Raw genomic sequence first — 26,145 nt, forward strand, 5'->3', positions numbered from 1 at the left:
ATGTGACCCAGTTTCAAACTTGACCTAGATATCATCAAGGTGAACATTCTAACCAATTTTCATGAAGATCCATTCACAAGTATGGCCTCTAGAGTGGTCACAAGGTTTTTCTATTTTTAGAACTACTGACCTAGTTTTTGATCGCAGTTGACCCAGTTTCGAAAGTGACCTAGATATCATCAAGATGAACATTCAGACCAATTTTCATACAGATCCCATGAAAAATACAGCCTTTAGAGAGGTCACAAGGTTTTTCTATTATTTGACCTACTGACCTAGTTTTTGAAGGCATGTGACCCACTTTCGTATTTGACCTAGATATCATCAAGATGAATATTCAGACCAACTTTCATACAGATCCCATGAAAAATATGGCCTCAAGAGAGGTCACAAGGTTTTTCTATTATTTGACCTACTGACTTAGTTTTTGATGGCACGTGACCCACTTTCGAACTTGACCTAGATATCATCAAGATGAACACTCGGACCAACTTTCATACAGATCCCATGAAAAATATGGCCTTTAGAGAGGTCAAAAGGTTTTTCTTTTATTTGACCTACTGACCTAGTTTTTGAATGCACATGACCCAGTTTCGAACCTGACCTAGATATCATCAAGGTGAACGTTCTGACCAATTTTCATGAAGATCTTGTGAAATATATGGCCTCTAGAGAGGTCACAAGGTTTTTCTATTTTTAGACCTACTGACCTAGTTTTTGATGGCACGTGACCCAGTTTCGAACTTGACCTAGATATCATCAAGATGAATATTCTGACCAACTTTCATAAAGATCCCATGAAAAATGTGACCTCTAGAGTGGTCACAAGCAAAAGTTTACGGACGCAAGCATGGACGCACTGACGACGGACACTGCGCGATCACAAAAGCTCACCTTGTCACTTTGTGACAGGTGAGCTAAAAATAACTTCGTACATGAAAGTCTTGAAAATAGGCACATGTCAACTTTATGTTTATGATGCGTACAAAGTTTCATCTCAACTGTATGGGAACAGTAGAAGTTGTGTAGACAAGAAAGTGTGATGGACAGTTCAAACACTGTAATTATGCTTTCCAGGTCTCCAACAATCAATTTCCGACACTTAAGTCACAACAATATGAACATGTCCACTTAAATGTTGATGACTTTAATTTCAGTTGGATAAAGACTACAGGACAAGTTCAAGTCTCTTTTCAGAAATGTAACTGTCCAAACAAGAATAGCAAACTGTCACACTATATGCCAAGTACACCAAATCACTTTTGATGTTAAAAATGTTTATTGAGCAGCCTAGTTGTCAATTTTTTAATCTCAACTAATTTCAATGTGACAAATATCCACATGGTTAACAAACTTGGCCAAGATAGTATGCCCATACGCATTCTATGTTTGGTGAACACTGGATTAGAACTGCTTATTAAGTGGGCACCTCAATTCAAAGTAATTCAAGGGAAATAACTCCAGAACTTGTTCAACATATTTTGCTCAAACAAATTAGAGACATAACTCCATAAAAATTTGGTTATAACTTGACTGAGATACCATCCCATAAACACTATGGTCTAATGGAAAAGAACTGCTCAAGTTAGAGAGCAGGGACAGATAATTTTTCAGATTTTGAGCAACTCAAAGGCCATAAATCCAGAGACTTGGATCTTACTGATTATCAAAGTTGGTCAAGACATAATGTCCATTAACATGGTGATCCAGTCTGTTGAACAATGGATTAAAACTACTCTAGTTAGACAGCTGACACTGTCAGTTTTCACAATTTTTAGAAATTTAAGGGTCATAACTCTAGACCATCTGGGACAAGCCATCTAGTTTATGAATATGGCATAGATATTATGCCCATAAGATATTGTAAGTTTGTGTAAGAACTGTTCAAAGTTTTAGAGCAGATAACTTCAGTGAATGCCACCCTCTGCAACAGGTGATCACATATGCCCAGTTTTCACAGGCATATAAAATGAACCATAACTACAGAAAACAAGAGGACCATGATGGTCCTGAATCGCTCACCTCTTCCCACATGACCCAGTTTTGAGTACGACGTCGTTTTTTTCTATTATTTGACATAGTGACCTAGTTGTTGAGCTCATGTGACCCAGTTTTGAACTTGACCTAGATATTATCAAGATAAAAATTCTGACCAATTTTCATGAAGATCCATTGAAAAATATGGTCTCTAGAGAGGTCACAAGGTTTTTCTATTATTTGACCTATTGACCTAGTTTTCAAAGGTATGTGACCCTGTTTTGAATTTTACCTAGATATAATCAAGGTGAACATTCTCACTAATTTTCATGAAGATCTCATGAAAAATATGGCCTTTAGAGAGGTCACAAGGTTTTTCTATTTTTATACCTACTGGTCTAGTTTTTGACCGCACATGACCCAGTTTCAAAACTGACCTAGATATCATCAAGGTGAACATTCAGATCAACTTTCATGAAGATCCATTGAAAAATATGGCCTCTAGAGAGGTCAAAAGATTTTAATAATTTTAGACCTACTGACCTAGTTTTTAACCGCAGCTGACCCAGTTTCAAACTTGACCTAGATATCATCAAGATGAACATTCAGACCAACTTTCATACAGATCCCTTGAAAAGTATGGCCTCTAGAGAGGTCACAAGGTTTTTTTATTATTTGACCTACTGACCTAGTTTTTTACGGCACGTGACCCAGTTTCAAACTTGACCTAGATAGCATCAAGATGAACATTCTGACCGATTTGTATGGAGATCCATTCATAAGTATGGCCTCTAGAGAGGTGACAAGGTTTTTCTATTTTTAGACCTACTGACCTAGTTTTTGACCGCACATGACCTAGTTTCGAACTTGACCTAGATAGCATCAAGATGAACATTCAGACCAACTTTCATACAGATTCCATGAAAAATATGGCCTCTAGAGAGGTCACAAGGTTTTTCTATTATTTGACCTACTGACCTAGTTTTTGACCGCACATGACCCAGTTTCAAACTTGACCTAGATATCATCAAGGTGAACATTCTGACCAACTTTCATGAAGATCTCATGAAATATATGGCCTCTAGAGAGGTCACAAGGTTTTTCTATTTTTAGACCTACTGACCTAGTTTTTGACCGCACGTGACCCAGTTTCGAACTTGACCTAGATATCATCAAGATGAACATTCAGACCAACTTTCATACAGATCCCATGAAAAATATGGCCTCTAGAGAGGTCACAAGGTTTTTCTATTATTTGACCTACTGACCTAGTTTTTGATGGCATGTGACCCAGTTTCGAACTTGACCTAGATATCATCAAGATGAACGTTCTGACCAATTTTCATGAAGATCCATTGAAATATATGGCCTCTAGAGAGGTCACAAAGTTTTTCTATTTTTAGACCTACTGACCTAGTTTTTGATGGCACGTGACCCAGTTTCAAACCTGACCTAGATATCATCAAGGTGAACATTCTGACCAATTTTCAGGAAGATCTTGTGAAATATATGGCCTCTAGAGAGGTCACATGGTTTTTCTATTTTTAGACCTACTGACCTAGTTTTTGATGGCACGTGACCCAGTTTCGAACTTGACCTAGATATCATCAAGATGAACATTCTGACCAACTTTCATAAAGATCCCACAAAAAATTTAACCTCTAGAGTGGTCACAAGCAAAAGTTTACGGACGGACGGACGACGGACGCTGCATGATCACAAAAGCTCACCTTGTCACTAAGTGACAGGTGAGCTAAAAATATCGAATGTGTAAATGTCCACTTCATACTGATGATGCATACAAAGTTCCCTTTCGAAGTTCTGGATGTAACTTTACAAGAAAGAGCAACAGAACAACAGAAACTTCATACACAATATGCCTCCAAGTTTTTCCATATGAAGACAATTATATAGCTACCATCAGGATTTTAAATATATATCTGGCTATTCAAAAAGTATACATGGAGGCTGAATTGTGTGTGGAAGCCTTCTATCTCCTCCAATATAATAGAGACACCTAAATGGGTAACCACTGATGACTATAAATCAACTTATGATACACACATTTATCTCCCCTTAAACATTAAACAGACGCATCTTTTCTTGTACTTAAAATTTAATTCTACTGTTTTCCTTTGATAATAATTATACAATACAAACAAGTTTATCTGCAATAAATAAATATATGTTGGGTCAATTCCAGAATGTAATTTAGAAAAACAGTTTTCACAGTATAAGCACGGTTTTGGCATTATAATATTTCTTTCCTATCAAAGTTTGAATGTTTTCAGCACTTAATATGACCTCAAAGGATGGGATTCGACCACTTTTAAGGACGGGTATTAGCTGAACGCTGTGACAACTACTCCTGTGCTCCCCACTGTGGAACCTGAAAGCAAGAAGACAATTTGTTACATATAACAGTGTCCAACATTTATGTCTTTAACATAGTGCAGAAGAATGTAGTAATGTATTTTCTCTTAAGAGTTATGTAAAATTATAAAACTGATCATACATGCAGTATGTTTTGATCTAAAGCCAACAAGTAATATCATAAAGAAGTATTGCCTTTTATGTTCAAAGTTTTATCAGCCTGAAAAAATATGATATAGACCCAGGACATAGCCAGAGATTGATATCACTTTTCCCAAATTGTTAACAATTGTGTTAAGTTTCGATTCATTCACAAAAATTGTAACTAAGATACCACCTTACATACAAATCTTAAACAAACTCTGGAAACCGACACCGACACACAAGACAGTCCAAAAGCTCTACCTATTCTTCAAATAATCAAGCTTAAAAGTATAATAATAATTAAAGCAACGATTTTCATATTCTGTCAACATCAGAACAGTTGTCACTTTATATTCAAATGGTTACAGACCGTTGAATAAATCAAGTAATACCTCAGTATTTTTAGCACTTATTTTTTTCTCTATATTCATTGCCAGCACCTGGGACCTGAATGCCAGGTTTTTAGTTTTCTCTATAACCTGCTGGTATGGCGACACTGCCTGTGTTCCCATGACGACGTGTCCCTGAAAACACAATACCTAGGTTTAAATATCGCACTATAGTAAATTAGTATATAATACCATGTTATAATTGTGGGAAAACTACTTTACATAATACTAAATTCAAAACTGCTCTTTAACATATATGTACACTTCAGTTTAACATCAATAAGTACTATGAAATCATGAATATTCATGGATTTCTTGGTTCAGTTAATACACAAAATTTAATCCTACAGAACATGTAAAATTCCCATTTATTTGATATATATTCAGAATTTACAATTCATGAAATTGTATCTCTAGGAAATAACCATTTTGACCAAAGCCATGAACTTAAATGATTTAAAAGTAATCATGTTCAAAACAGATGCAAATCTAGGCATAAGTACCAGTATTAAACAAGCTTTAGTTACATTTAAATGTTTGTAGTGCACTCTGTTCCATCATGACTTTTATTGTTTATGTTCAACCCTTATCATACTGGACACAATTGATGCTGCCTTTGTGACCAGTGTAGATCATGATCAGACTGCTTGGATGTGCAGGCACTGTTTGCCATTAAGTCAGTATCTTTTGGTAAGCACCCCTTTTAACAGTTAATGGTACTGTCCAAATTGAAAGACAGACAAGTTCTTTATAGAAATTTAGCAGGGTAAGGGTTAATATTTCAATTTAACTGAAATCATGTCAGACTGACAATGGTATGACTTATAAAGAATGACCAATTAAAGTTGGACATCTCAAAAGAGACAGGGTGCCACATGATAAAGACAGCTGGTATTTACTTGAATAGGAATTGGACAGAACAACATAACCTTCAATTATTTCAAAGACAAAATACAAGTACATTTTTCTTCAAACACTTCTATTTGGACATACCAGTTTTGAATCTATTTTAGCATCTAAGCGAGCGTTCCGTATCAAGTTTACAATCCATCTTTCAGCATCTTCAGGAGTCATGTTTAACTTGCTAGCCAACATGCTGCAATATACAAGTATCAGTGTAAGTACTATCAATAGATATCAAAAGTGTTCTACATACCTCCTCTACAAAAAAACAAAACATTCTGAATACTGATAATACTGTGCAAAATTTGAAGACATCTTTTTCTTGGAAAGAATTCGTATTTGGATATTTATATTGTTCAAAAATCTGAAGATCATTTTTTTTTAGCAAGGATTCATTTTAAGTCCTTGGCTAATTTTTTACCTATGGCTTGTGTTATTTTCCCCTGGGATTAAGATTATAAAATTTTCCCCTGGGATTAAGATTATAAAACTTAATTAGGAGACCAGTCTCTAAACTCCAGATCTGATTGGCTGTTTCCGAGTACAAACTGAAAATTGACCATTCTGAGACTGGTCAGTTTTGTTTGGTTGTGTTGGGTTTAATGCCATTTATAACAGTATTTCAGTTATGTAATGGGGGGTGGGGGGGGGGAGGGGGAGCAGTTAACGTATCAATTTGTCCTGGATTCTGTACCAGTACAAACCTGTTCTCTGCAAGTAACTGCCAACTTGCCCACATGAATCAGAGGTGGAGGACGAATGATTTCAGACACAATGCCTTCCATCAAATCGTCACAGAGAAAATTCACCCTAACCGAGGATCGAACTCACGACCCAGAGATTCATAGATCTGCGCTCTCCCTATTGACCTAAGCGGGCAGGTGGTCAGTTTTGTAATCTTGGAGCCAGCGGCGAGGTTTCTCCTTGTGTTCATAATCTCTTTGTAAAATATAATACACTTGTCTTGTGAGTCATTTTTTAAGAATATATCAAATGCACACACAAAGGTTTTGATCAGCGGAAAATATGTCAAAGCTTGCAAAATACTGCAAACCTTCAATAAATGGAGTATGTAAATCTTACTTGATACTGATGCACTCATGTATTCTACAGAAAGTCTCAAATATCAACAATCTTGCATTCTCTATGAAATCTTCTAAACACGCCACCAAGAAGAAATCATTCATCAGCACCTGAAACATTTCATTTTGAGTATAAATATCTATAAACTGTTCCATTTAAAGATATTCTAGCAAAAACTAGTATATTTCAGTAACTTTTCCATAAAACTTAGAAACAAGAAGAATAAGTTCAAGCAATTTTGAATTAATGATGGGTAATCTACAAAACATTGCAACTGGTTTCTTGATCCAAAAGTCTCTATTTTTCCAGAGCTAGTTCTCCAGAACTTTCTGACATACTACCTACACTAAAACGACTTCGGCTTGTTTTTCTGTCAGATCAATTTTCAACATTTGCCCTTGTCATGGGGTCAAACTCTAGGACCCTTGATTGGAATTAAAGTGTTTTTCTAAAGTTAACAAACTGGTCACAAAATGGAACTTCTAAAATTTAACTGGTTAGCGATTTTAGCAGACTTGCCTTAGTTTTAAGCTCCATTACAAATCTGTTGTCTCACTTTTAAAACATTTTGAATAATAAAGAGAAAATTTTAAGATGCAATAAAGCTGTACTCACTGATTCACATTCTCTCAGCTTTTTCTGGGCTCCATCAAAGTCAAAATGGACATACAGACATTCTACAAACTCTGTGATAGGATCTTTGTAGGTGTACGACTCCTGTAATAGTTATTAAACTAAGGCGTGACTGACATAGACTATTACTCCTGTACATATTCCATTTATTTTTGTTATTGTCAATTTGTACCACATTTTAATGACCGTGCTGCAGACCTGATGTCAAAATAAATCTTCTTGTAACTATATGACAAGGTTTCTGTTACGTAAAATGAAGAGTTTTTTTTAAATTATTAAATTCATTTTCAATACATCAGTAATCTAAAAAGTTAAATTAAAATCTTTCTACATTTCTCATATTTAAGAAAAAAAAAACAAGAGGACCATGATGGCCCTGAATCGCTCACCTCTTCCCACATGACCCAGTTTTGAGTATGAAGTCATTTTTTCTATTATTTGACATAGTGACCTAGTTTTTGAGCTCATGTGACCCAGTTTTGAACTTGACCTAAATATTATCAAGATAAAAATTCTGACCAATTTTCATAAAGATCCATTGAAAAATATGGTCTCTAGAAAGGTCACAACGTTTTTCTATTATTTGACCTACTGACCTAGTTTTCGAAGGTACGTGACCCTGTTTTGAACTTTACCTAGATATCATCAAGGTGAACATTCTCACTAATTTTCATAAAGATCTCATGGAAAGTATGGCCTCTAGAGAGGTCACAAGGTTTTTCTATTTTTATACCTACTGGCCTAGTTTTTGACCGCACGTGACCGAGTTTCGAAACTGACCTAGATATCATCAAGGTGAACATTCAGATCAAGTTTCATGAAGATCCATTGAAAAATATGGCCTCTAGAGAGGTCAAAAGATTTTAATAATTTTAGACCTACTGACCTTGTTTTTGACCGCAGTTGACCCAGTTTGAAACTTGATCTAGATATCATCAAGATGAACATTCAGACCAACTTTCATACAGATCCCATGAAAAGTGTGGCCTCTAGAGAGGTCACAAGGTTTTTTTATTATTTGACCTACTGACCTAGTTTTTGACCGCAGTTGACCCAGTTTCAAATTTTATCTAGATATCATCAAGGTGAACATTCTGACCAATTTTCATGGAGATCCATTCACAAGTATGGCCTCTAGAGAGATCACAAGGTTTTTCTATTTTTAGACCTACTGTCCTAGTTTTTGACCGCACATGACACTGTTTCGAACTTGACCTAGATATCATCAAGATGTACATTCACACCAATTTTCATACAGATCCCATAAAAAATATGGCCTTTAGAGAGGTCACAAGGTTTTTCTATTATTTGACCAACTGACCTAGTTTTTGATGGCACGTGACCCAGTTTCGAACTTGACCTAGATATCATCAAGATGAACATTCAGACCAACTTTCATATAGATCCCATGAAAAATATGGCCTCTAGAGACGTCACAAGGTTTTTCTATTATTTGACCTACTGACCTAGTTTTTGACAGCATGTGACCCACTTTCAAAACTGACCTAGATATCATCAAGATGAACATTCTGACCAATTTTCAGGAAGATCTCATGAAATATATGGCCTCTAGAGAGGTCACAAGGTTTTTCTATTTTTAGACCTACTGACCTACTTTTTGACTGCACATGACACTGTTTCGAACTTGAACTAGATATCATCAAGATGAACATTCAGACCAATTTTCATACAGATCCCATAAAAAATATGGCCTTTAGAGAGGTCACAAGGTTTTTCTATTATTTGACCAACTGACCTAGTTTTTGATGGCACGTGACCCAGTTTCGAACTTGACCTAGATATCATCAAGATGAACATTCAGACAAACTTTCATATTGATCCCATGAAAAGTATGGCCTCTAGAGACGTCACAAGGTTTTTCTATTATTTGACCTACTGACCTAGTTTTTGACAGCATGTGACCCACTTTCAAAACTGACCTAGATATCATCAAGATGAACATTCTGACCAATTTTCAGGAAGATCTCATGAAATATATGGCCTCTAGAGAGGTCACAAGGTTTTTCTATTTTTAGACCTACTGACCTAGTTTTTGACCGCACGCGACCCAGTTTCGAACTTGACCTAGATATCATCAAGATGAACATTCAGACCAATTTTCATACAGATCCCATGAAAAATATGGCCTTTAGAGAGGTCACAAAGTTTTTCTATTATTTGACCTACTGACCTAGTTTTTGAAGGCACATGACCCAGTTTCGAACTTGACCTAGATATCATCAAGATGAACATTCTGACCCAGTTTCGAACTTGACCTAGATATCATCAAGGTGAATGTCCTGACCAATTTTCATGAAGATCTTTTGAAGTATATGGCCTCTAAAGAGGTCAGAATGTTTTTCTATTTTTAGACCTACTGACCTAGTTTTTGACGGCACATGACCCAGTTTCGAACTTGACCTAGATATCATCAAGGTGAACATTCTGACCAATTTTCATGAAGATCTTGTGAAATATATGGCCTCTAGAGAGGTCACAAGGTTCTTCTATTTTTAGACCTACTGACCTAGTTTTTGATGGCACGTGACCCAGTTTCGAACTTGACCTAGATATCATCAAGATGAACATTCTGACCAACTTTCATAAAGATCCCATGAAAAATGTGACCTCTAGAGTGGTCACAAGCAAAAGTTTACGGACGCACAGACGCACGCACGGACGACGGACACCGCGCGATCACAAAAGCTCACCTTGTCACTTTGTGACAGGTGAGCTAAAAAACATCTTCTTTTCCTTTCTTACAAGTGTTATTTTCTACACAATAATCTTTAAAACTGAATGTGATGAGAATTTTGATGGTGAACAGTAATATTATCCACCTTCACAGAACTGCTACTTTACTGGAGAAAATAGAATAATTATCATTCTAACCCATCTACAGTAACTGAGGCTTCTGAGTATTTTGTTTGTTTTTGTTGGGTTTAACGTCGCACCGACACAATTACAGATCATATGGCGACTTCCCAGCTTTGATGGTGGAGGAAGACCCAAGGTGCCCCTCCGTACATTATTTCATGATGAGCGGGCACCTGGTTAGAACCACCAACCTTCCGTAAGCCAGCTGGATGGCTTCCTCACATGAAGAGTTCAATGCCCTGAGTGAGGCTTCAACCCACATTGGTGAAGAGCAAGTGATTTGAAGTCAGCGACCTTAACCACTCGGCCACGGAGGCCCTGAGGCTTCTGAGTAAGTTAACAGGATTCATATAAATAAACTGATGTTACTGTCCTACACAAAACATAATGAAACTATAATAACATGACTGTGTACGACGATCCCATGTTTTCAGTTACAAATGTTTAAGTGAACTACAATCACTCTATACAAACCTGCTGGATAACTTTGACCAGATCTTTGAGAACAGTTCTTCGTCTAGTTTTGTTAGTAATGACAGCTGTAGTCAGGTATCGGAGTATGTGAGGGCACATGGTCTGTATAGCATTCAGATACAGTTGTGAGTACAGAAACATGTCAATGATCAGGTCACGACCTTTTGGATGATTGAAGAATACAAACAAACTCCAGTGGATCAGCCAGGTACGTTGTTGCAGGGATAACAAAGCACTTCCAAATGTCTGCAATGAAAACAGGTATATTCAAGATTATGACAGACTTTCAAGGAAAAAATTCACGCAATTCAAAAACTTCAAGGTCTGTATAAACACTGGCTATTCACCAAACATTACAAAAACCTCAGTAAGTATGTTATATCGGTATAACTCTTAACCAGCTATGAATTTCTATTGTAAATTTTGAAAAGGGATTAGCCACAATAAAGCTTATTAGAAACAAACATATATGTAATACTTTAACAGTATATTTGTGTGGTTCTAGTCTTCATTGACCTCAAGACTGCACTGTGCATAATAAACAAATATATAACCCTCATCACTCTCCCTCCTCCCAAACAAGAGCTTTGTCAGCTCCTTTTTTGGTGGGAAGCATGAAGGTGGGGGGTGGGGGGTGGGGGGGAGGGGTGGTGGGGGGGGGGGAGCTGTAAATGTAGATTGTTGCAGCATAATGTCTTATCACCACCTGCGTATCTTCCAAATTTCAAGTCAATACCTTTTATTGTTTTTAGGTTATGCTCTGGCCAAAAAATATGATGGGCAAATTTGACCTTGACCTTTGACCTACCACCCAGGTTCATGCATTCTGCACATCGCCTCATCACCACCTACCTGCATCCCAAGTTTGAAGTCAATACCTTGAATGGTTAATAAGTTATGCTCTGGACACTAAAAATAACGTACAGATTTGACTTTTTGAGCTTTCTCAGGAATCTAAAACGTGTACCAGTACTACATAAATAGATAACTTACATTTGCCTCTATCACTTCTTTGAGTCTGTTCAGATCTTCTAGCGCTGTGTCCCAGTTTTGCATGAGAATCTCAGAAGCTAACTTCCCCCATAATGCATTCAAGTAATTTCTGTCATTTGGTGGTAGCTGAAAAAAGCAATTATTTAATCTGTTACTTTTATATGTATCACAAGAGAACATGAAATCATGCAGGACTCTGAAGATACTTTCGAAATATCTTTTAAATACTTATTATTTAATAAATTCCTGAAATACACAGCAAAGAACATGTATTTTTCCACGCTGTTAAGTCGGCATATTTACAACATAGTTCCAGAATTTTTCAAGAAACCCAAGATTCTGGTTAAGCATCAAAAATAAGCCAAAAAGGGACTCTGTAACTCAACAAAGACTCCACGAAAAAATCAGTTCTAGACGAAACATACTGCAATTCTAACAAACAAGAAGTATGTTCTAGGATTCTAACAAACAAAAGGTAAATACTATGATTCTAATGAACAAGTGGTACATTGTATATAGCGCGATTCTAACACACTTGAGGTACAGACTAGGATCCTAATGGACAAGAGGTACGTACCAGGATTCTAACAAAGTAGAGATATTCAGCTGCTGCAGAATAATTACCACATTCATACTGAAACTTGGCATAGTTGTACAGAGTATCAATCATTTCTGCTTTAAACTGAAACAAAGAAAAACTGCAAATAAACTGTAAATTAATACAAAATTCTGTAGTGAAAAATATTATCAGGATTTAGTTAATTATTTCTTCATTAATGCATATCTAAAAGTTATTTTCATGGTCAGTATCACTGATCAAAGACAAGTTTATTCTACTCTTGCATGTTTTGTACCCGCAGTCTTTAAACAGTGTGTAGTACACAAAAATGAAACTTGAAGCAGCCATAAATAGCAAAACCAGCTGAATATTTTTTCTGTGACTATCTTGAGTTTAATATTGTTTTTTCATTCTACTGATAAATTTCAGTTCTTGTCTTCATGTAACTGATGATATGATGATATGAGAATGTAAGATCAGACTGTGAAAGACATACAGCCAAACTGAAGGTCAAACATTAGACTACTACACGGAATGTCAGGATCTTTCTGCTAAGTCAGTCATTCTACATCACTAAAAGTGCTTTAATCTTGTAAGTGTGTATCAGTAGCTTTACCTTGTTTTGAATGAACAAATTTAACATACCCCGTGTTCTTTGTATAAGTAATCAGACAGCTGTCTTCCATCTCTGAAATAAAAGACACATACATCAACATACTTTGACCTGGTCAGTCTCACAGACCATCTACATCATTACTTCCCCTTTTAAACACACAGAGGTCATGCCATTCTCCCTTTTAAAACAAAAACAAATCAGAAGCTGAACTGATAAGAAAAACCACGGAAAATATAAGAAACACAAATTTTCTTCTTCTAAGTTTGACCAAAATCAGAATAAACAAAACCCACATATAAAATTCTTAAAGGGACTGGCTTCCAGATAGTTCGACAACAACAAAAAAAATATTTTTTAGATATCTGGAAATAAATGCTACATTTCTCAAGGCTTTAAAACTTAATTCCTGACAAACTATATGTTATGGAAACACATGAGAATTTGCTGTTTTTAATTCTTTTTTACGATAAAAATTGTATTACAAAGCGTTTGATGCTTTACTCCAGGTAAACTGCCTCGATTATGAATATCTATATTTTGAAATCATAATTCACTAATTCCACCACAGTGCTATTTGTTATGGCGACGGGCAAAAGTCTTTATTGCTTCAGCAGTCCGGAGTTCGATTCCCGACCCAGTCATCTTTTTTTCTTGATTTGAAGCAGAACTCATATTCTAATGTTCATAAAATGATCAAACTTCAATTTGAAAGAAAGATTATTTAAGCCAGATCTGGAGGTCAGTGTCTTTAATAAAATAATCTAACTACACTTTTTTGCAATCACTATATTCTTGTCTTGTGTGCACTCTTTTCATTTACTGTAGATATTTATGGCTATCTACAAGTAATTAATAAGATCTATCAGTAGTCTTGTCATGTAGAACAGCCAGAGTTGGTGAACAACACTTATTAGTTTATTCAATTATATTACTGCCTGAAACTTTAAATGAGCCGCGCCATGGGAAAACCAACATAGTGGCTTTGCAACCAGCATGGATCCAGACCAGCCTGCGCATCCGTGCAGTCTGGTCAGGATCCATGCTGTTCGCTAACAGTTTCTCTAATTCCATTAGGCTTTGAAAGCGAACATAGCATAGTGGGTTTGGATCCATGCTGGTCGCAAGCCCACCTTGTTGGTTTTCTCATGGCATGGCTCAAATTACTCCATCATCATTCATGGAAGTATGTGAATTCATGTTAGTCATTTCTTCAGCAATTTTCACGATTACTGTTATATCAATTATATACATATCTCTCATTCTGTGGTTTGGCTTTAGACTATGCATTATTTTGCAGTGACATTAACTTGCAGGTTTCAAATATTTAAGATAAAATGCATATCCTGATCGCTCATCAGATTTAATAAAGTTGAGGCTACCATGAAACCAACAAAATTTAGTCCACAAAATATTAAAGTTTAACAGTACATTTGTATTAGGCTTTTCCGGGTCACACATTAAACCGGAATCCACCTAAAAACCGGAATACACCGGAATACACTTTGCATAACCGGAATACACCTGTATTTTTTAATTTAAACGGATTTTTGAAGTGTTTTAGATATAATTCAATCATATTTATCATAAATAATTAACATACCAAAGGAAAATAAAATCCGTTCACCCAAAATGATTTTATATGAGACTGAAGTGCGGCGACCGCGCCGGAAATTTCCACAACCGTACTACACCCGTATTTTATTAATAAATGGTATTTTGTAGTGTTTTTTTTCCTGTTTTTTTTTTAGAAATCATTCATGTTTAATGTAAATAATAAGTTTATAAAATGAAAATAAAATACCTAACACAGAACGATTTATACGTGATTGAAATTTGGCGACCGCTTGGGAAATTACCATAACCAAAATACACCCGTATTTCTTCAACAAATGGTATTTTTGAAGTGGTTTATGACTGAATTCAAACATATTTATCATAAATAATTAATTTTCAAAAGGATATTAAAATACTTTTGCGCATTACGTCTTGTACATGATTGAAAATCGGCGTGCGCATTGAAAATTCGCGCATTCGTGAATGAATTTCCAAGTCCTAAAATTGTCTAATATACACCCGTATTTCTTTAATTATAAAAGGTTATGGAAATTTCCGATGCGGACGCAGAACTTCTATCTCGTATAAAATCATTTTGCGTGAACGTATTTTATTTTCCTTTGACATGTTAATTATTTATGATAAATAATATGATTGAATTATTTCTAAAACACTTCAAAAATACCTTTTAATTAAAAAATACAGGTGTATTCCGGTTATGCAAAGTGTATTCCGGTTTTTAGGTGGATTCCGCTTTAATGTGTGACCGGGCTTTTCCCACCTGTAAAGTTATCTCTGATAAAAGGAAGTTGTCCCAAACCAAACAAGAGCTGTCGGAGGACAGCAACGCTCGACTATTCAACAGCCTTGTCAATTGAATGAATACAAAAGTTGAAAAAGGGGCATAACTTTGTAAAATGCAAAGTAGAGGTATTGAACCTCTGTACTGCATGTCATATCATGACAGTGAACAAGTGTGTGAAGTTTCAATCCTTTCCAATTTGTGGATACTGAGATACCAGCTTACATACAAAAACTTAACAAAAAACTGCTAAGTCAAAGGGGCATAATTTTGTAAAAATGCCAAGTAGAGTTATGGGACCTTCACAGTGCATGTTAGATCATGACAGTGAACAAGTGTGTGAAGTTTCAATCCATTCCAATTAGTGGATACTGAGATATCAGATTACATACAAAAATTTAACCAAAAACTGCTAAGTCGAAAAAGGGGCATAATTTTGAAAAAAAAGAGAGTAGAGTTATGGGACTTGCTTAGTGCATGTCAGATCATGATAGTGAACAAGTATGTGAAGTTTCAATCCATTCCCATTAGTAAGTACTGAGATACCAGCTTACATACAAAACCTTAACCAAAAATTTCTAAGTCGAAAAAAGGGGCATAATTTTGTAAAAAAGCAAAATAGAGTTATGGAACCTGTTGCAATGTAGATCAGTTCATCACAGTGAATAAGTGTGTGAAGTTTCAATCCATTCCCACAAGTGGTTACTGAGTTACCAGCTTACATACAAAACCTTAACCAAAAATTTCTAAGTCGAAAAAGGGGCATAATTTTGTAAAAAAGCAAAATAGAGTTATGGAACCTGTGCAATGTAAGTCAGTTTGTCACAGTGAATAAGTGTGTGAAGTTTCAATCCATTCCCACAAGTGGTTACTGAGATACCAGCTTACATACAAAACCTTAACCAAAATCGGGACGCGGACGCGGACGCAGACGCCGATGCCGACGCATGGGCGAGTGCAATAGCTCACTATTCTATGAATAGTCGAGCTAAAAAGCATGTTTTTTCTCCATGTCTTAAGTTAAAGTTCCCATTTTTTATGATTTTTTAAGTTTTGAGGTTTTTTTTGCTATTCTACAGTATACTAGTTTTGCTTCTTTGTTAGCATTCAGAATGCAAAAAAGGCCTGCAGTATATGTACTTTACCTTGAACTTTGCATTTGTCTCATCACCTCTGGATCTTCAAAGATTTTTGTGATCAATTCTGTCTCTGCTTGCAAAGACTTTAGCTGTGTCACTACATTTCCTCTCTTTGCAAAGAATGCTGAAAAGTAATACATTTTTTTCTTGAACATTAAAACAATAAATTCAAAACTCATACAACACAAGCCCTTCTACAGCCCTTTAAAAGACTGTGGTACAAGTAGGGCTGTCATCGATAGAAACGATATCGATGTATCAACGATATTTTTTTGTCGATCGATTATCGATTCCCATTTTCAAAAATCGATATTTTACAGAGAGAAAAAACTACCCAAAAAAACACTCAGACCCTAAAAAACAACTAAAGTTCACAAAGTTGTAAATTTGGATAAATGCAAAAAAGGAGTGAAGGCAAAATAAAAATGAAAGATTTTATTAATTTTTATGTATTTCTTTTATTTCATAAATACAAATACAACACAATCAAACAGAAATATGGAAAGTAGGCAATAAAACTTAAAATAGCATTCACAGGAAGGTATATTGTATGCATATGAACAAATAGGCTGTTAACCTAACTTAAATATCAATATATCGATGTATCGTCGATATTTGTCTTCTGATATATCGGTATCGTCGATACGCCTAAGACCCAATCAATGACAGCCCTAGGTACAAGGCAGCTATTTCACCCTAGCATTGCTCAATGGTATGAAAGTAAGAGTGAATTAGTTAACACTGGAGAAGTTACACTTCATGGCATGTACAAACAAGAGGACCATGATGGTCCTGAATCGCTCACCTCTTCCCACACGATCCAGTTTTGAGAATGACGTCGTTTTTTCTATTATTTGACATAGTGACCTAGTTTTTGAGCTCATGTGACCCAGTTTTGAACTTGACCTAGATATTATCAAGATAAAAATTCTGACCAATTTTCATGAAGATCCATTGAAAAATATGGTCTCTAGAGAGGTCACAAGGTTTTTCTATTATTTGACCTATGGACCTAGTTTTCGAAGATACGTGACCCTGTTTTGAACTTTACCTAGATATCATCAAGGTGAACATTCTCACAAATTTTCATGAAGATCTCGTGAAAAATATGGCCTTTAGAGAGGTCACAAGGTTTTCTCTATTTTTATATCTACTGGCCTAGTTTTTGATCGCACGTGACCAGTTTTGAAAACTGACCTAGATATCATCAAGGTGAACATTCAGATCAATTTTCATGAAGATCCATTGAAAAAATATGGCCTCTAGAGAGGGTCAAAAGATTTTAATAATTTTAGACCTACTGACCTAGTTTTTGACCGCAGTTGACCCAGTTTCAAACTTGACCAAGATATCATCAAGATGAACATTCAGATCAACTTTCATACAGATCCCATGAAAGGTATGGCCTCTAAAGAGGTCACAAGGTTTTTTTTATTATCTGACCTACTGACCTAGTTTTTTAAGGCACGTGACCCAGTTTCAAACTTGACCTAGATATCATCAAGGTGAACACTCTGACCAATTTTCATGAAGATCCATTCAAGGGTATGGCCTCTAGAGAGGTCACAAGGTTTTTCTATTTCAAGACCTACTGACCTAGTTTTTGATCGCAGTTGACCCAGTTTCAAACTTGACCTATACATCATCAAGATTAACATTCAGACCAACTTTCATACAGATCCCATGAAAAATATGGCCTCTAGAGAGGTCACGTTTTTTTCATTATTTGACCTACTGACCTACTTTTTGAAGGCACGTGACCCACTTTCGAACTTGACCTACATATCATCAAGATGAACATTCTGACCAATTTTTATAGAGATCCATTCATAAGTATGGCCTCTAGAGAGGTCACAAGGTATTTCTATTTTTAGACCTACTGACCTAGTTTTTGACCGCACATGACCCTGTTTCAAACTTGACCTAGATATCATCAAGATGAACATTCAGACCAACTTTCCTACAGATCCCATGAAAAATATGGCCTTTAGAGAGGTCACAAGGTTTTTCTATTATTTGACCTACTGACCTAGTTTTTGATGGCACGTGACCCACTTTCGAACTTGACCTAGATATCATCAAGATGAACATTCTGACCAATTTTCATACAGATCCCATGAAAAATATGGCCTCTAGAGAGGTCACAAGGTTTTTCTATTATTTGACCTACTGACCTAGTTTTTGATGGCACGTGACCCACTTTCGAACTTGACCTAGATATCATCAAGATGAACATTCTGACCAATTTTCATACAGATCCCATGAAAAATATGGCCTCTAGAGAGGTCACAAGGTTTTTCTATTATTTGACCTACTGACCTAGTTTTTGATGGCACGTGACCCACTTTCAAACTTGACCTTAATATCATCAAGGTGAACATTCTGACCAATTTTCATGAAGATCTCATGAAATATATGGCCTTAGAGAGGTCACAAGTTTTTTCTATTTTTAGATCTAGTGACCTATTTTTTGGGAAGGCACGTGACCCAGTTTCGAACTTGATCTAGATATCATCAAGGTAAAACATTCTGCCCAAATTTTTTCATGAAGATCTTGGGTAATATATGGCCTCTAGAGAGGTCACAAGGTTTTTCTTTTTTAGACCTATTGACTAGTTTTTGATGGCACGTGACCCAGTTTCGAACTTGACCTAGATATCATCAAGATGACATTCTGACTAATTTTCATGAAGTTTTGGGGGAAATATTTTGGCCCTCTAGAGAGGTCACAAGGTTTTTCTTTTTTTAGACCTACTGACCTATTTTTTTTGATGGCACGTGACCCACTTTCGAACTTGACCTAGATAATTCAAGATGAACTTTGACCAACTTTCATAAAGATCCCACAAAAAATGTGACCTCTAGAGTGGTCACAAGCAAAAGTTTAGGGACGGACGGACTAACGCACGGACGGAGGGACGACGGACGACGGACGTTTGGTGATCACAAAAGCTCCCCTTGTCACTTTTGTGACAGGTGAGCTAAAATTATTATAAGTTTTCCCCTTGCTTGTGTAATGAAATGAACACCTCAGTGTTTTTGTGTACAGCAGAAGACAGCTGGGCCCTAACATGAAAAATAACATTGCTATGGGAATTACAATACAGAAATATTTGACCCAAATGCCATGAGAAAACCAACATAGTGGGTTTGCGACCAGCTTTGGATCCAGACCAGCCTGCGCATCCGGCAGTTGGGTCAGGCTCCATGCTGTTCGTTACAGTTTCTCCAATTCCAATAGGCTTTAAAAGCGAACAGCATGGAGCCTGACCAGACTGCGCGGATGCGCAGGCTGGTCTGGATCCATGCTGGTCGCAAACCCCTTAGTTGGTTTTCTCATGGCACGGCTCATTTATACTATGAGAATTGTAACATTGCTACTTGTATATTTATGTTATATTAACTATAATAAGGCTATATTTGTGTATATAAATTTAGCTCAGTGACATCATTAAGAACAAAAAATCCACAATTTTGGCTATTTCAAGGGCCATAACTCTGTAATAAATGCGAAGATTCTCAGGAAGAATGCCAAGTGTGCAAGGACACATCAAGACTCAAACAAAGTTTCATGAATTTACATCAAATACTTTTTGAGCTAGGCACATAATTAGGTGAAAATGTGCATTTTTATACTATTTCAGGGCCCATAACTTTAAAATAGGGGGTGGAGCCAGCCAAAAAATAAAAGGTGTGCAAGTTTATATCATGATAAAGACTTATGCAAGTTTTCACACATTTATATTAAATACTTTTTGAGCTAGGTGCATCACAAGATGAAAATGTACATTTTTGACTATTTCAGGGGCCATAACTCTGAAATAGGGGCGGACCAAAATAAAAAATAGGAGGTGCACATGCATATATCATGAATTAAGTACTTATGCAAGGTTTCATGATCTATATCAAATACTTTTTGAGCTAGGCGTGTCACAAGGTGAAAATGTGCATTTTTGACTATTTCAGGGGCCATATCTCTGAAAATAGGGGCGGAGCCAGATAAAAAAATAGGAGGTGCCCAAGTTCATATCATTGATAAAGACTCATGCAAGGTTTCATCAATTTACATCAAATATTTTTTGAGCTAGGCGCGTCACAAGGTGAAAATGTGCATTTTTGACTATTTCAGGGGCCATAACTCGGAAAATAGGGGGTGGAGCCAGACGAAAAATAGGAGGTGCACAAGTTCATATCATGATAAAGACTCATGCAATGTTTCATCAATTTATATCAAATACTTTTTGAGCTAGGCGCGTAACGAACCTCGGACGGACGGACGCACAGACAAGACCAAATCTATATGCCTCCACCACTCATGGGGGGGGGCAAAGCTCCAGATAAGATGCATATTTGCGTAAATACGTTTTGAAATTTACAAAAAACGCATTTAAAATCAAACCTAAGCGTACTGATACGCATTGAAAAAACGGGATACGTATTTTACTCGATTTAAGAGCGTAATCCAATTTTATCGTAAATCAAGCACATCCTTTTTGTAATCGAGTACAACAAACAAAATGGTGTCTCATAAAAGCAAACGCAAACGATATCGTAAAATAATGCCATTTTCTTCTTCAAGTATATTAGTGTGTGACAAGAGATGACTCGGACAATGCCTATCGCTAAGCACGTGATCTATGATATATAATGGGTAACTGTTGAAAAAGCCGAAGCACATACATGTTGGTGTTTCTGAAAAAAACATTGACAGTCAAAGTATCACTGGCTGTTGATATATCGCAGTGGTCAGTAACTGAAATTAAGATGTAGTGTAAGATGTAATGTATGCAGTAAACTAAATGTTAAAACTATTTGAATGAAGGCTCAAGATATTCAGGAAAACAGCATTGGTCGACAAAGGCACTTCAGCGGAGCACATGAATATCAGAAAATTATACAAACAGTTACCATTATTACCCTTTTAAATGATTTCGAATTCTGAAAAACCATTTAGAATTCTAAAATACCCTTTTGAAAAAACATCTAGGAGTAAAATACCCTTTGAAAAAAAAAACTAGGGGGTAAAATACCCTTTAACCTAAAATCTTATCTGGAGCTCTGGGGGGAGCAAAAAAAACAACAAATTTTACTGACTTGCTGGAACTTCCTGATCTGGATACAATGTTTTATGGACATCCATAGCAAAATCCACCATGTTAGTGTTGCTCAGAAGATCCAGTTTTCCTTTCAACATTTCCTTCTCATCGTACAGCTGTAGAATAAATGAAACACTGTAAAATACCAATCATTTTGAGGTCAAAAGAGGTTGAGTATAATGCCTAGACATGGTTTCCATCAATGTAAACATATAATATATGGAAAATGACTATGGAGCAGTGAGCCTGGGTACTCAAGCTGTAAACTATAAACACAATAGTAAAACACTGAAGTATAGACTAGTACAAATGACAAACTTACATTAAAGTTATTTCTGTTGACATACATGTAGTTTGAGTATAATGAAATAAAAATCTTTTAACATTGTAGCTTATTTTTCATCTAAAATTGACAGTAACCTGCACAGACTTTACACATTATTCTTGTAAAATTTTCATCATAGTATTAAGATTTATGCCAGAAACACCTGCTTCTTGAAATGATGTATAAAAGAAGTCTAAAAGCAGAATGCATGCAAAATGCTAAGAAAGTAGCTTCTTACATAAAAAAGAAAAAAAAACAGAATTTAAATAAATACCAGGGATTTTTTCCCCCAGATTTTTGGGCTGGTACCAGTTCCAGTAAAATGGGGAAAATGTGTCGTAAATTAGAGTTGGGGAAAAAAGAAACTGATGCAGAGTTACTACTAGCTGCAGATGGGGCAGCAGCTGCAGGTGTGATACTCAAGGGTTTTGGGGGTGACTGGTGCTGGTAGTGGAAATATTTGGTGTTAGCCTGACACATTTGGCATAATGGGATGGCTTAATTTATGATCTGATATTTTATAGCTGCCCATCCTCTAATCGGCGGATAGGAAATGACGTCAACATGACGCCGCTTCCTTAAATTTTGCAATGTATGATATTCGCTGTAACAGGTATGATGACGCTAAATGTAAACTTGCCCTTTCAAGTGAAATGGGTCTAGCAAATATTCACTTTCTTTTTGAGAAGTGAATAGTTTCTTTGTAAATATATATTTTTTAGCTAATCCTGAATTCATAATTTGAGCTGACGCTTTGAGGCTTTGCCTATTTCATAGGAAGTGACTAGGGATCCGGTAACTGGACCTCTAAACTCAAAGTCTAGAGGTCCTGTTATGAGTCTAGAGGTCGGTTACTGGACCTCTAGACAACCCGTACATGGCAGGCTAGATATCAGGTAATCATATGAATACTGAGAATTGTATTTACATGAATTGTTGAATTCCTTTTACTACTTGAGTAAATAAATAACGGTGACTACCGGAAATCGCTGTTAAAATTTCATATTCAATATGCCTCAAACCCGAGTGACGCTAATTATACATAAAATATTTACAAAAATAAACGTAATAATGGCAACTTTATGACAACTAATCATAATTTTTAACAGCAATTCCTTGTACACTAGTATTACAATACATAACAGTACATGTATATTGATTACCGGATCTCCAGACTCCGGGTCTAGAGGTCCGGTTACCGTTATTTATTTACTCAAGCAGTAAAACTAATTCAACAATTCATAAGGCTTAAGCACAATCCATACATGTCTTAAATACTAAAGAAACAAGAGGACCATGATGGTCCTGAATCGCTCACCTCTTCCCACATGACCCAGTTTTGAGTATGACGTCGTTTTTTCTATTATCTGACGTAGTGACCTAGTTTTTGAGCTCATGTGACCCAGTTTTGAACTTTACCTAGATATTATCAAGATAAAAATTCTGACCAATTTTCATGAAGATCCATTGAAAAATATGGTCTCTATTGACCGCACATGACCCTGTTTCAAACTTGACCTAGATATCATCAGATGAACATTCAGACCAACTTTCATTACAGATCCCATGAAAAATATGGCCTCTAGAGAGGTCACAAGGTTTTTCTATTATTTGACCTATTGATCTAGTTTTCGAAGGTACGTGACCCTGTTTTGAACTTCAAGGTGAACATTCTCACTAATTTTCATGAAATCTCATGAAAAATATGGCCTCTAGAGAGGTCACAAGGTTTTTCTATTTTTATACCTACTGGCCTATTTTTGACCTACTGACCTAGTTTTTGACCGCACATGACCTGTTTCAAACTTGTCCTAGATATCATCAAGATGAACATTCAGACCAACTTTCATACAGATCCCATGAAAAATATGGCCTTTAGAGAGGTCACAAGGTTTTTCTATTATTTGACCTACTGACCTAGTTTTTGATGGCACGTGACCCACTTTCGAACTTGACCTAGATATCATCAAGATGAACATTCAGACCAACTTTAATACAGATCCCATGAAAAATATGGCCTCTAGAGAGGTCACAAGGTTTTTCTGTTATATTGACCTACTGACCTAGTTTTTGAAGGCATGTGACCACTTTCGAACTTGACCTAGATATCATCAAGGTGAACATTCTGACCAATTTTCATGAAGATCTCATGAAATATATCGCCTCTAGAGAGGTCACAAGGTTTTTCTATTTTTAGACCTACTGACCTAGTTTTTGACCGCACGTGACCCAGTTTCGAACTTGACCTAGATATCATCAAGACGAACATTCAGACCAACTTTCATACAGATCCCATGAAAAACATGGCCTTTAGAGAGGTCACAAGGTTTTTCTATTATTTGACCTACTGACCTAGTTTTTTAAGGCACGTGACCCAGTTTCGAACTTGACCTAAATATCATCAAGGTGAACGTTCTGACCAATTTTCAAGACGATCTTGTGAAATATATGGCCTCTAGAGAGGTCACAAGGTTTTTCTATTTTTAGACCTACTGACCTAGTTTTTGAAGGCACGTGATCCAGTTTCGAACTTGACCTAGATATCATCAAGGTGAACGTTCTGACCAATTTTCATGAAGATCTTGCGAAATATATGGCCTCTATAGAGGTCACAAGGTTTTTCTATTTTTAGACCTACTGACCTAGTTTTTGATGGCACGTGACCCAGTTTCGAAACTTGACCTAGATATCATCAAGGTGAACGTTCTGACCAATTTTCATGAAGATCTTGTGAAATATTATGACCTCTAGAGAGGTCACAAGGTTTTTCTATTTTTAGACCTACTGACCTAGTTTTTGACGGCACGTGACCCAGTTTCGAACTTGACCTAGATATCATCAAGTTGAACGTTCTGACCAATTTTCATGAAGATCTTGTGAAATATATGGCCTCTAGAGAGGTCACAAGGTTTTTCTATTTTTAGACCTACTGACCTAGTTTTTGATGGCACGTGACCCAGTTTCGAACTTGACCTAGATATCATCAAGATGAACATTCTGGCCAACTTTCATAAAGATCCCATGAAAAATGTGACCTCTAGAGTGGTCACAAGCAAAAGTTTACGGACGCACGGACGCACGGACGCACTGACGCACGGACGACGGACGACGGACACCGCGCGATCACAAAAGCTCACCTTGTCACTTTGTGACAGGTGAGCTAAAAATTAGTTTAACATTTTTATTTATCAGTCCCGAGAAAAACAAGATTTTGATAAAAGCTTCCAATTACGGCGTACAAATTGCTATTATTTGTCGAATTTGCGATCGTATACAGTACAGCTAGCGCGGCACCTTCAAAAACCCTTCGACCCTCGCGGGTAAAAAATTTTTCGGGTGTTCAGTTGCGATGGCCGGACACCCGTCGGCCCTCGCGGTCATGAACACAGCGGTTCGCGGTGGACGGCCGCGAGGATTCGCAGTGTTCACGCGCGAGGGACCATCGCGGTCAACATTTTATTTTAACATTAATTTTTTAACAGTATAAAGAAGTACTTAATTGTTAAATTTATCATCTATAATGTATTTATTATAAATATACAATGTATTTCATTTATTCAATTTACTCATCTACCTTTATCGGGCCTTGTTATCTACGTCCGATATTTTAATGTTTTGATTTTAGTTGATTGCCATTGACGATTATATCTTTTTCAATAATTATATCCAATTTGTAAACAATTGTGTGAAGGGATGTTTTACACACACATTGTATCAAATTATGACAGGTTGATTACATTCACAAGATTTTTTCATATAATTGCCTGAACACATGTCAAATTTTGACACGTTATCAGCGTATTTTAAATAAAAAGAGCTCCCACATAATCGTAAGTGTTAACAAGAGCACCGCCTTGCGGGTGCTGACGCTCATCTGATTTTTTTTTGTGTAATAGAAATATTGTCCTACCCATGATTTTCTAAGTCTAAAAAGGGCCATCATTCTTGCAAAAAGCAGGATAGAGTTATGTTTCTTGATGTACAGTGTCCACTTATGATGGTGAAAAACTGTTGCAAGTTTTAAAGCAATAGCTTTGATAGTTTATGAGAAAAGTTGACTTAAACATAATACTCAACCAAGAAAATGATTTTCTAAGTCCAAAAGGGGCAATAATTATTGCAAAAATCAGGATGGAGTTACGCTGCTTGCTGTACAGGGTCAGCTTATGATGGTGAACAAGTGTTGCAAGTTTCAAAGCAATAGCTTT

At 36.3% G+C, this 26,145-nt stretch overlaps 1 protein-coding gene across 1 annotated transcript; it reads right to left on the reverse strand.

Moving 5' to 3' along the window:
* Positions 1-4,075: 4,075 nt before the first annotated feature.
* LOC123524693 (eukaryotic translation initiation factor 3 subunit E-B-like) lies at positions 4,076-21,768 on the reverse strand. The gene is made up of 11 exons (XM_045303054.2): positions 21,611-21,768; positions 16,523-16,640; positions 13,051-13,093; positions 12,424-12,528; positions 11,847-11,972; positions 10,854-11,099; positions 7,485-7,586; positions 6,870-6,979; positions 5,877-5,979; positions 4,887-5,018; positions 4,076-4,366 (listed from the first exon to the last, which is right to left on the reverse strand). The coding sequence occupies exons 1-11, from the start codon at positions 21,708-21,710 to the stop codon at positions 4,340-4,342; spliced, it is 1,212 nt and encodes a 403-aa protein (XP_045158989.2). The 5' UTR covers positions 21,711-21,768; the 3' UTR covers positions 4,076-4,339.
* Between the last annotated feature and the right edge of the window lie 4,377 nt (positions 21,769-26,145).

The sequence above is a fragment of the Mercenaria mercenaria genome, chromosome 3 (assembly GCF_021730395.1).
Source record: "Mercenaria mercenaria strain notata chromosome 3, MADL_Memer_1, whole genome shotgun sequence".
Lineage (NCBI taxonomy): Eukaryota > Metazoa > Mollusca > Bivalvia > Venerida > Veneridae > Mercenaria > Mercenaria mercenaria.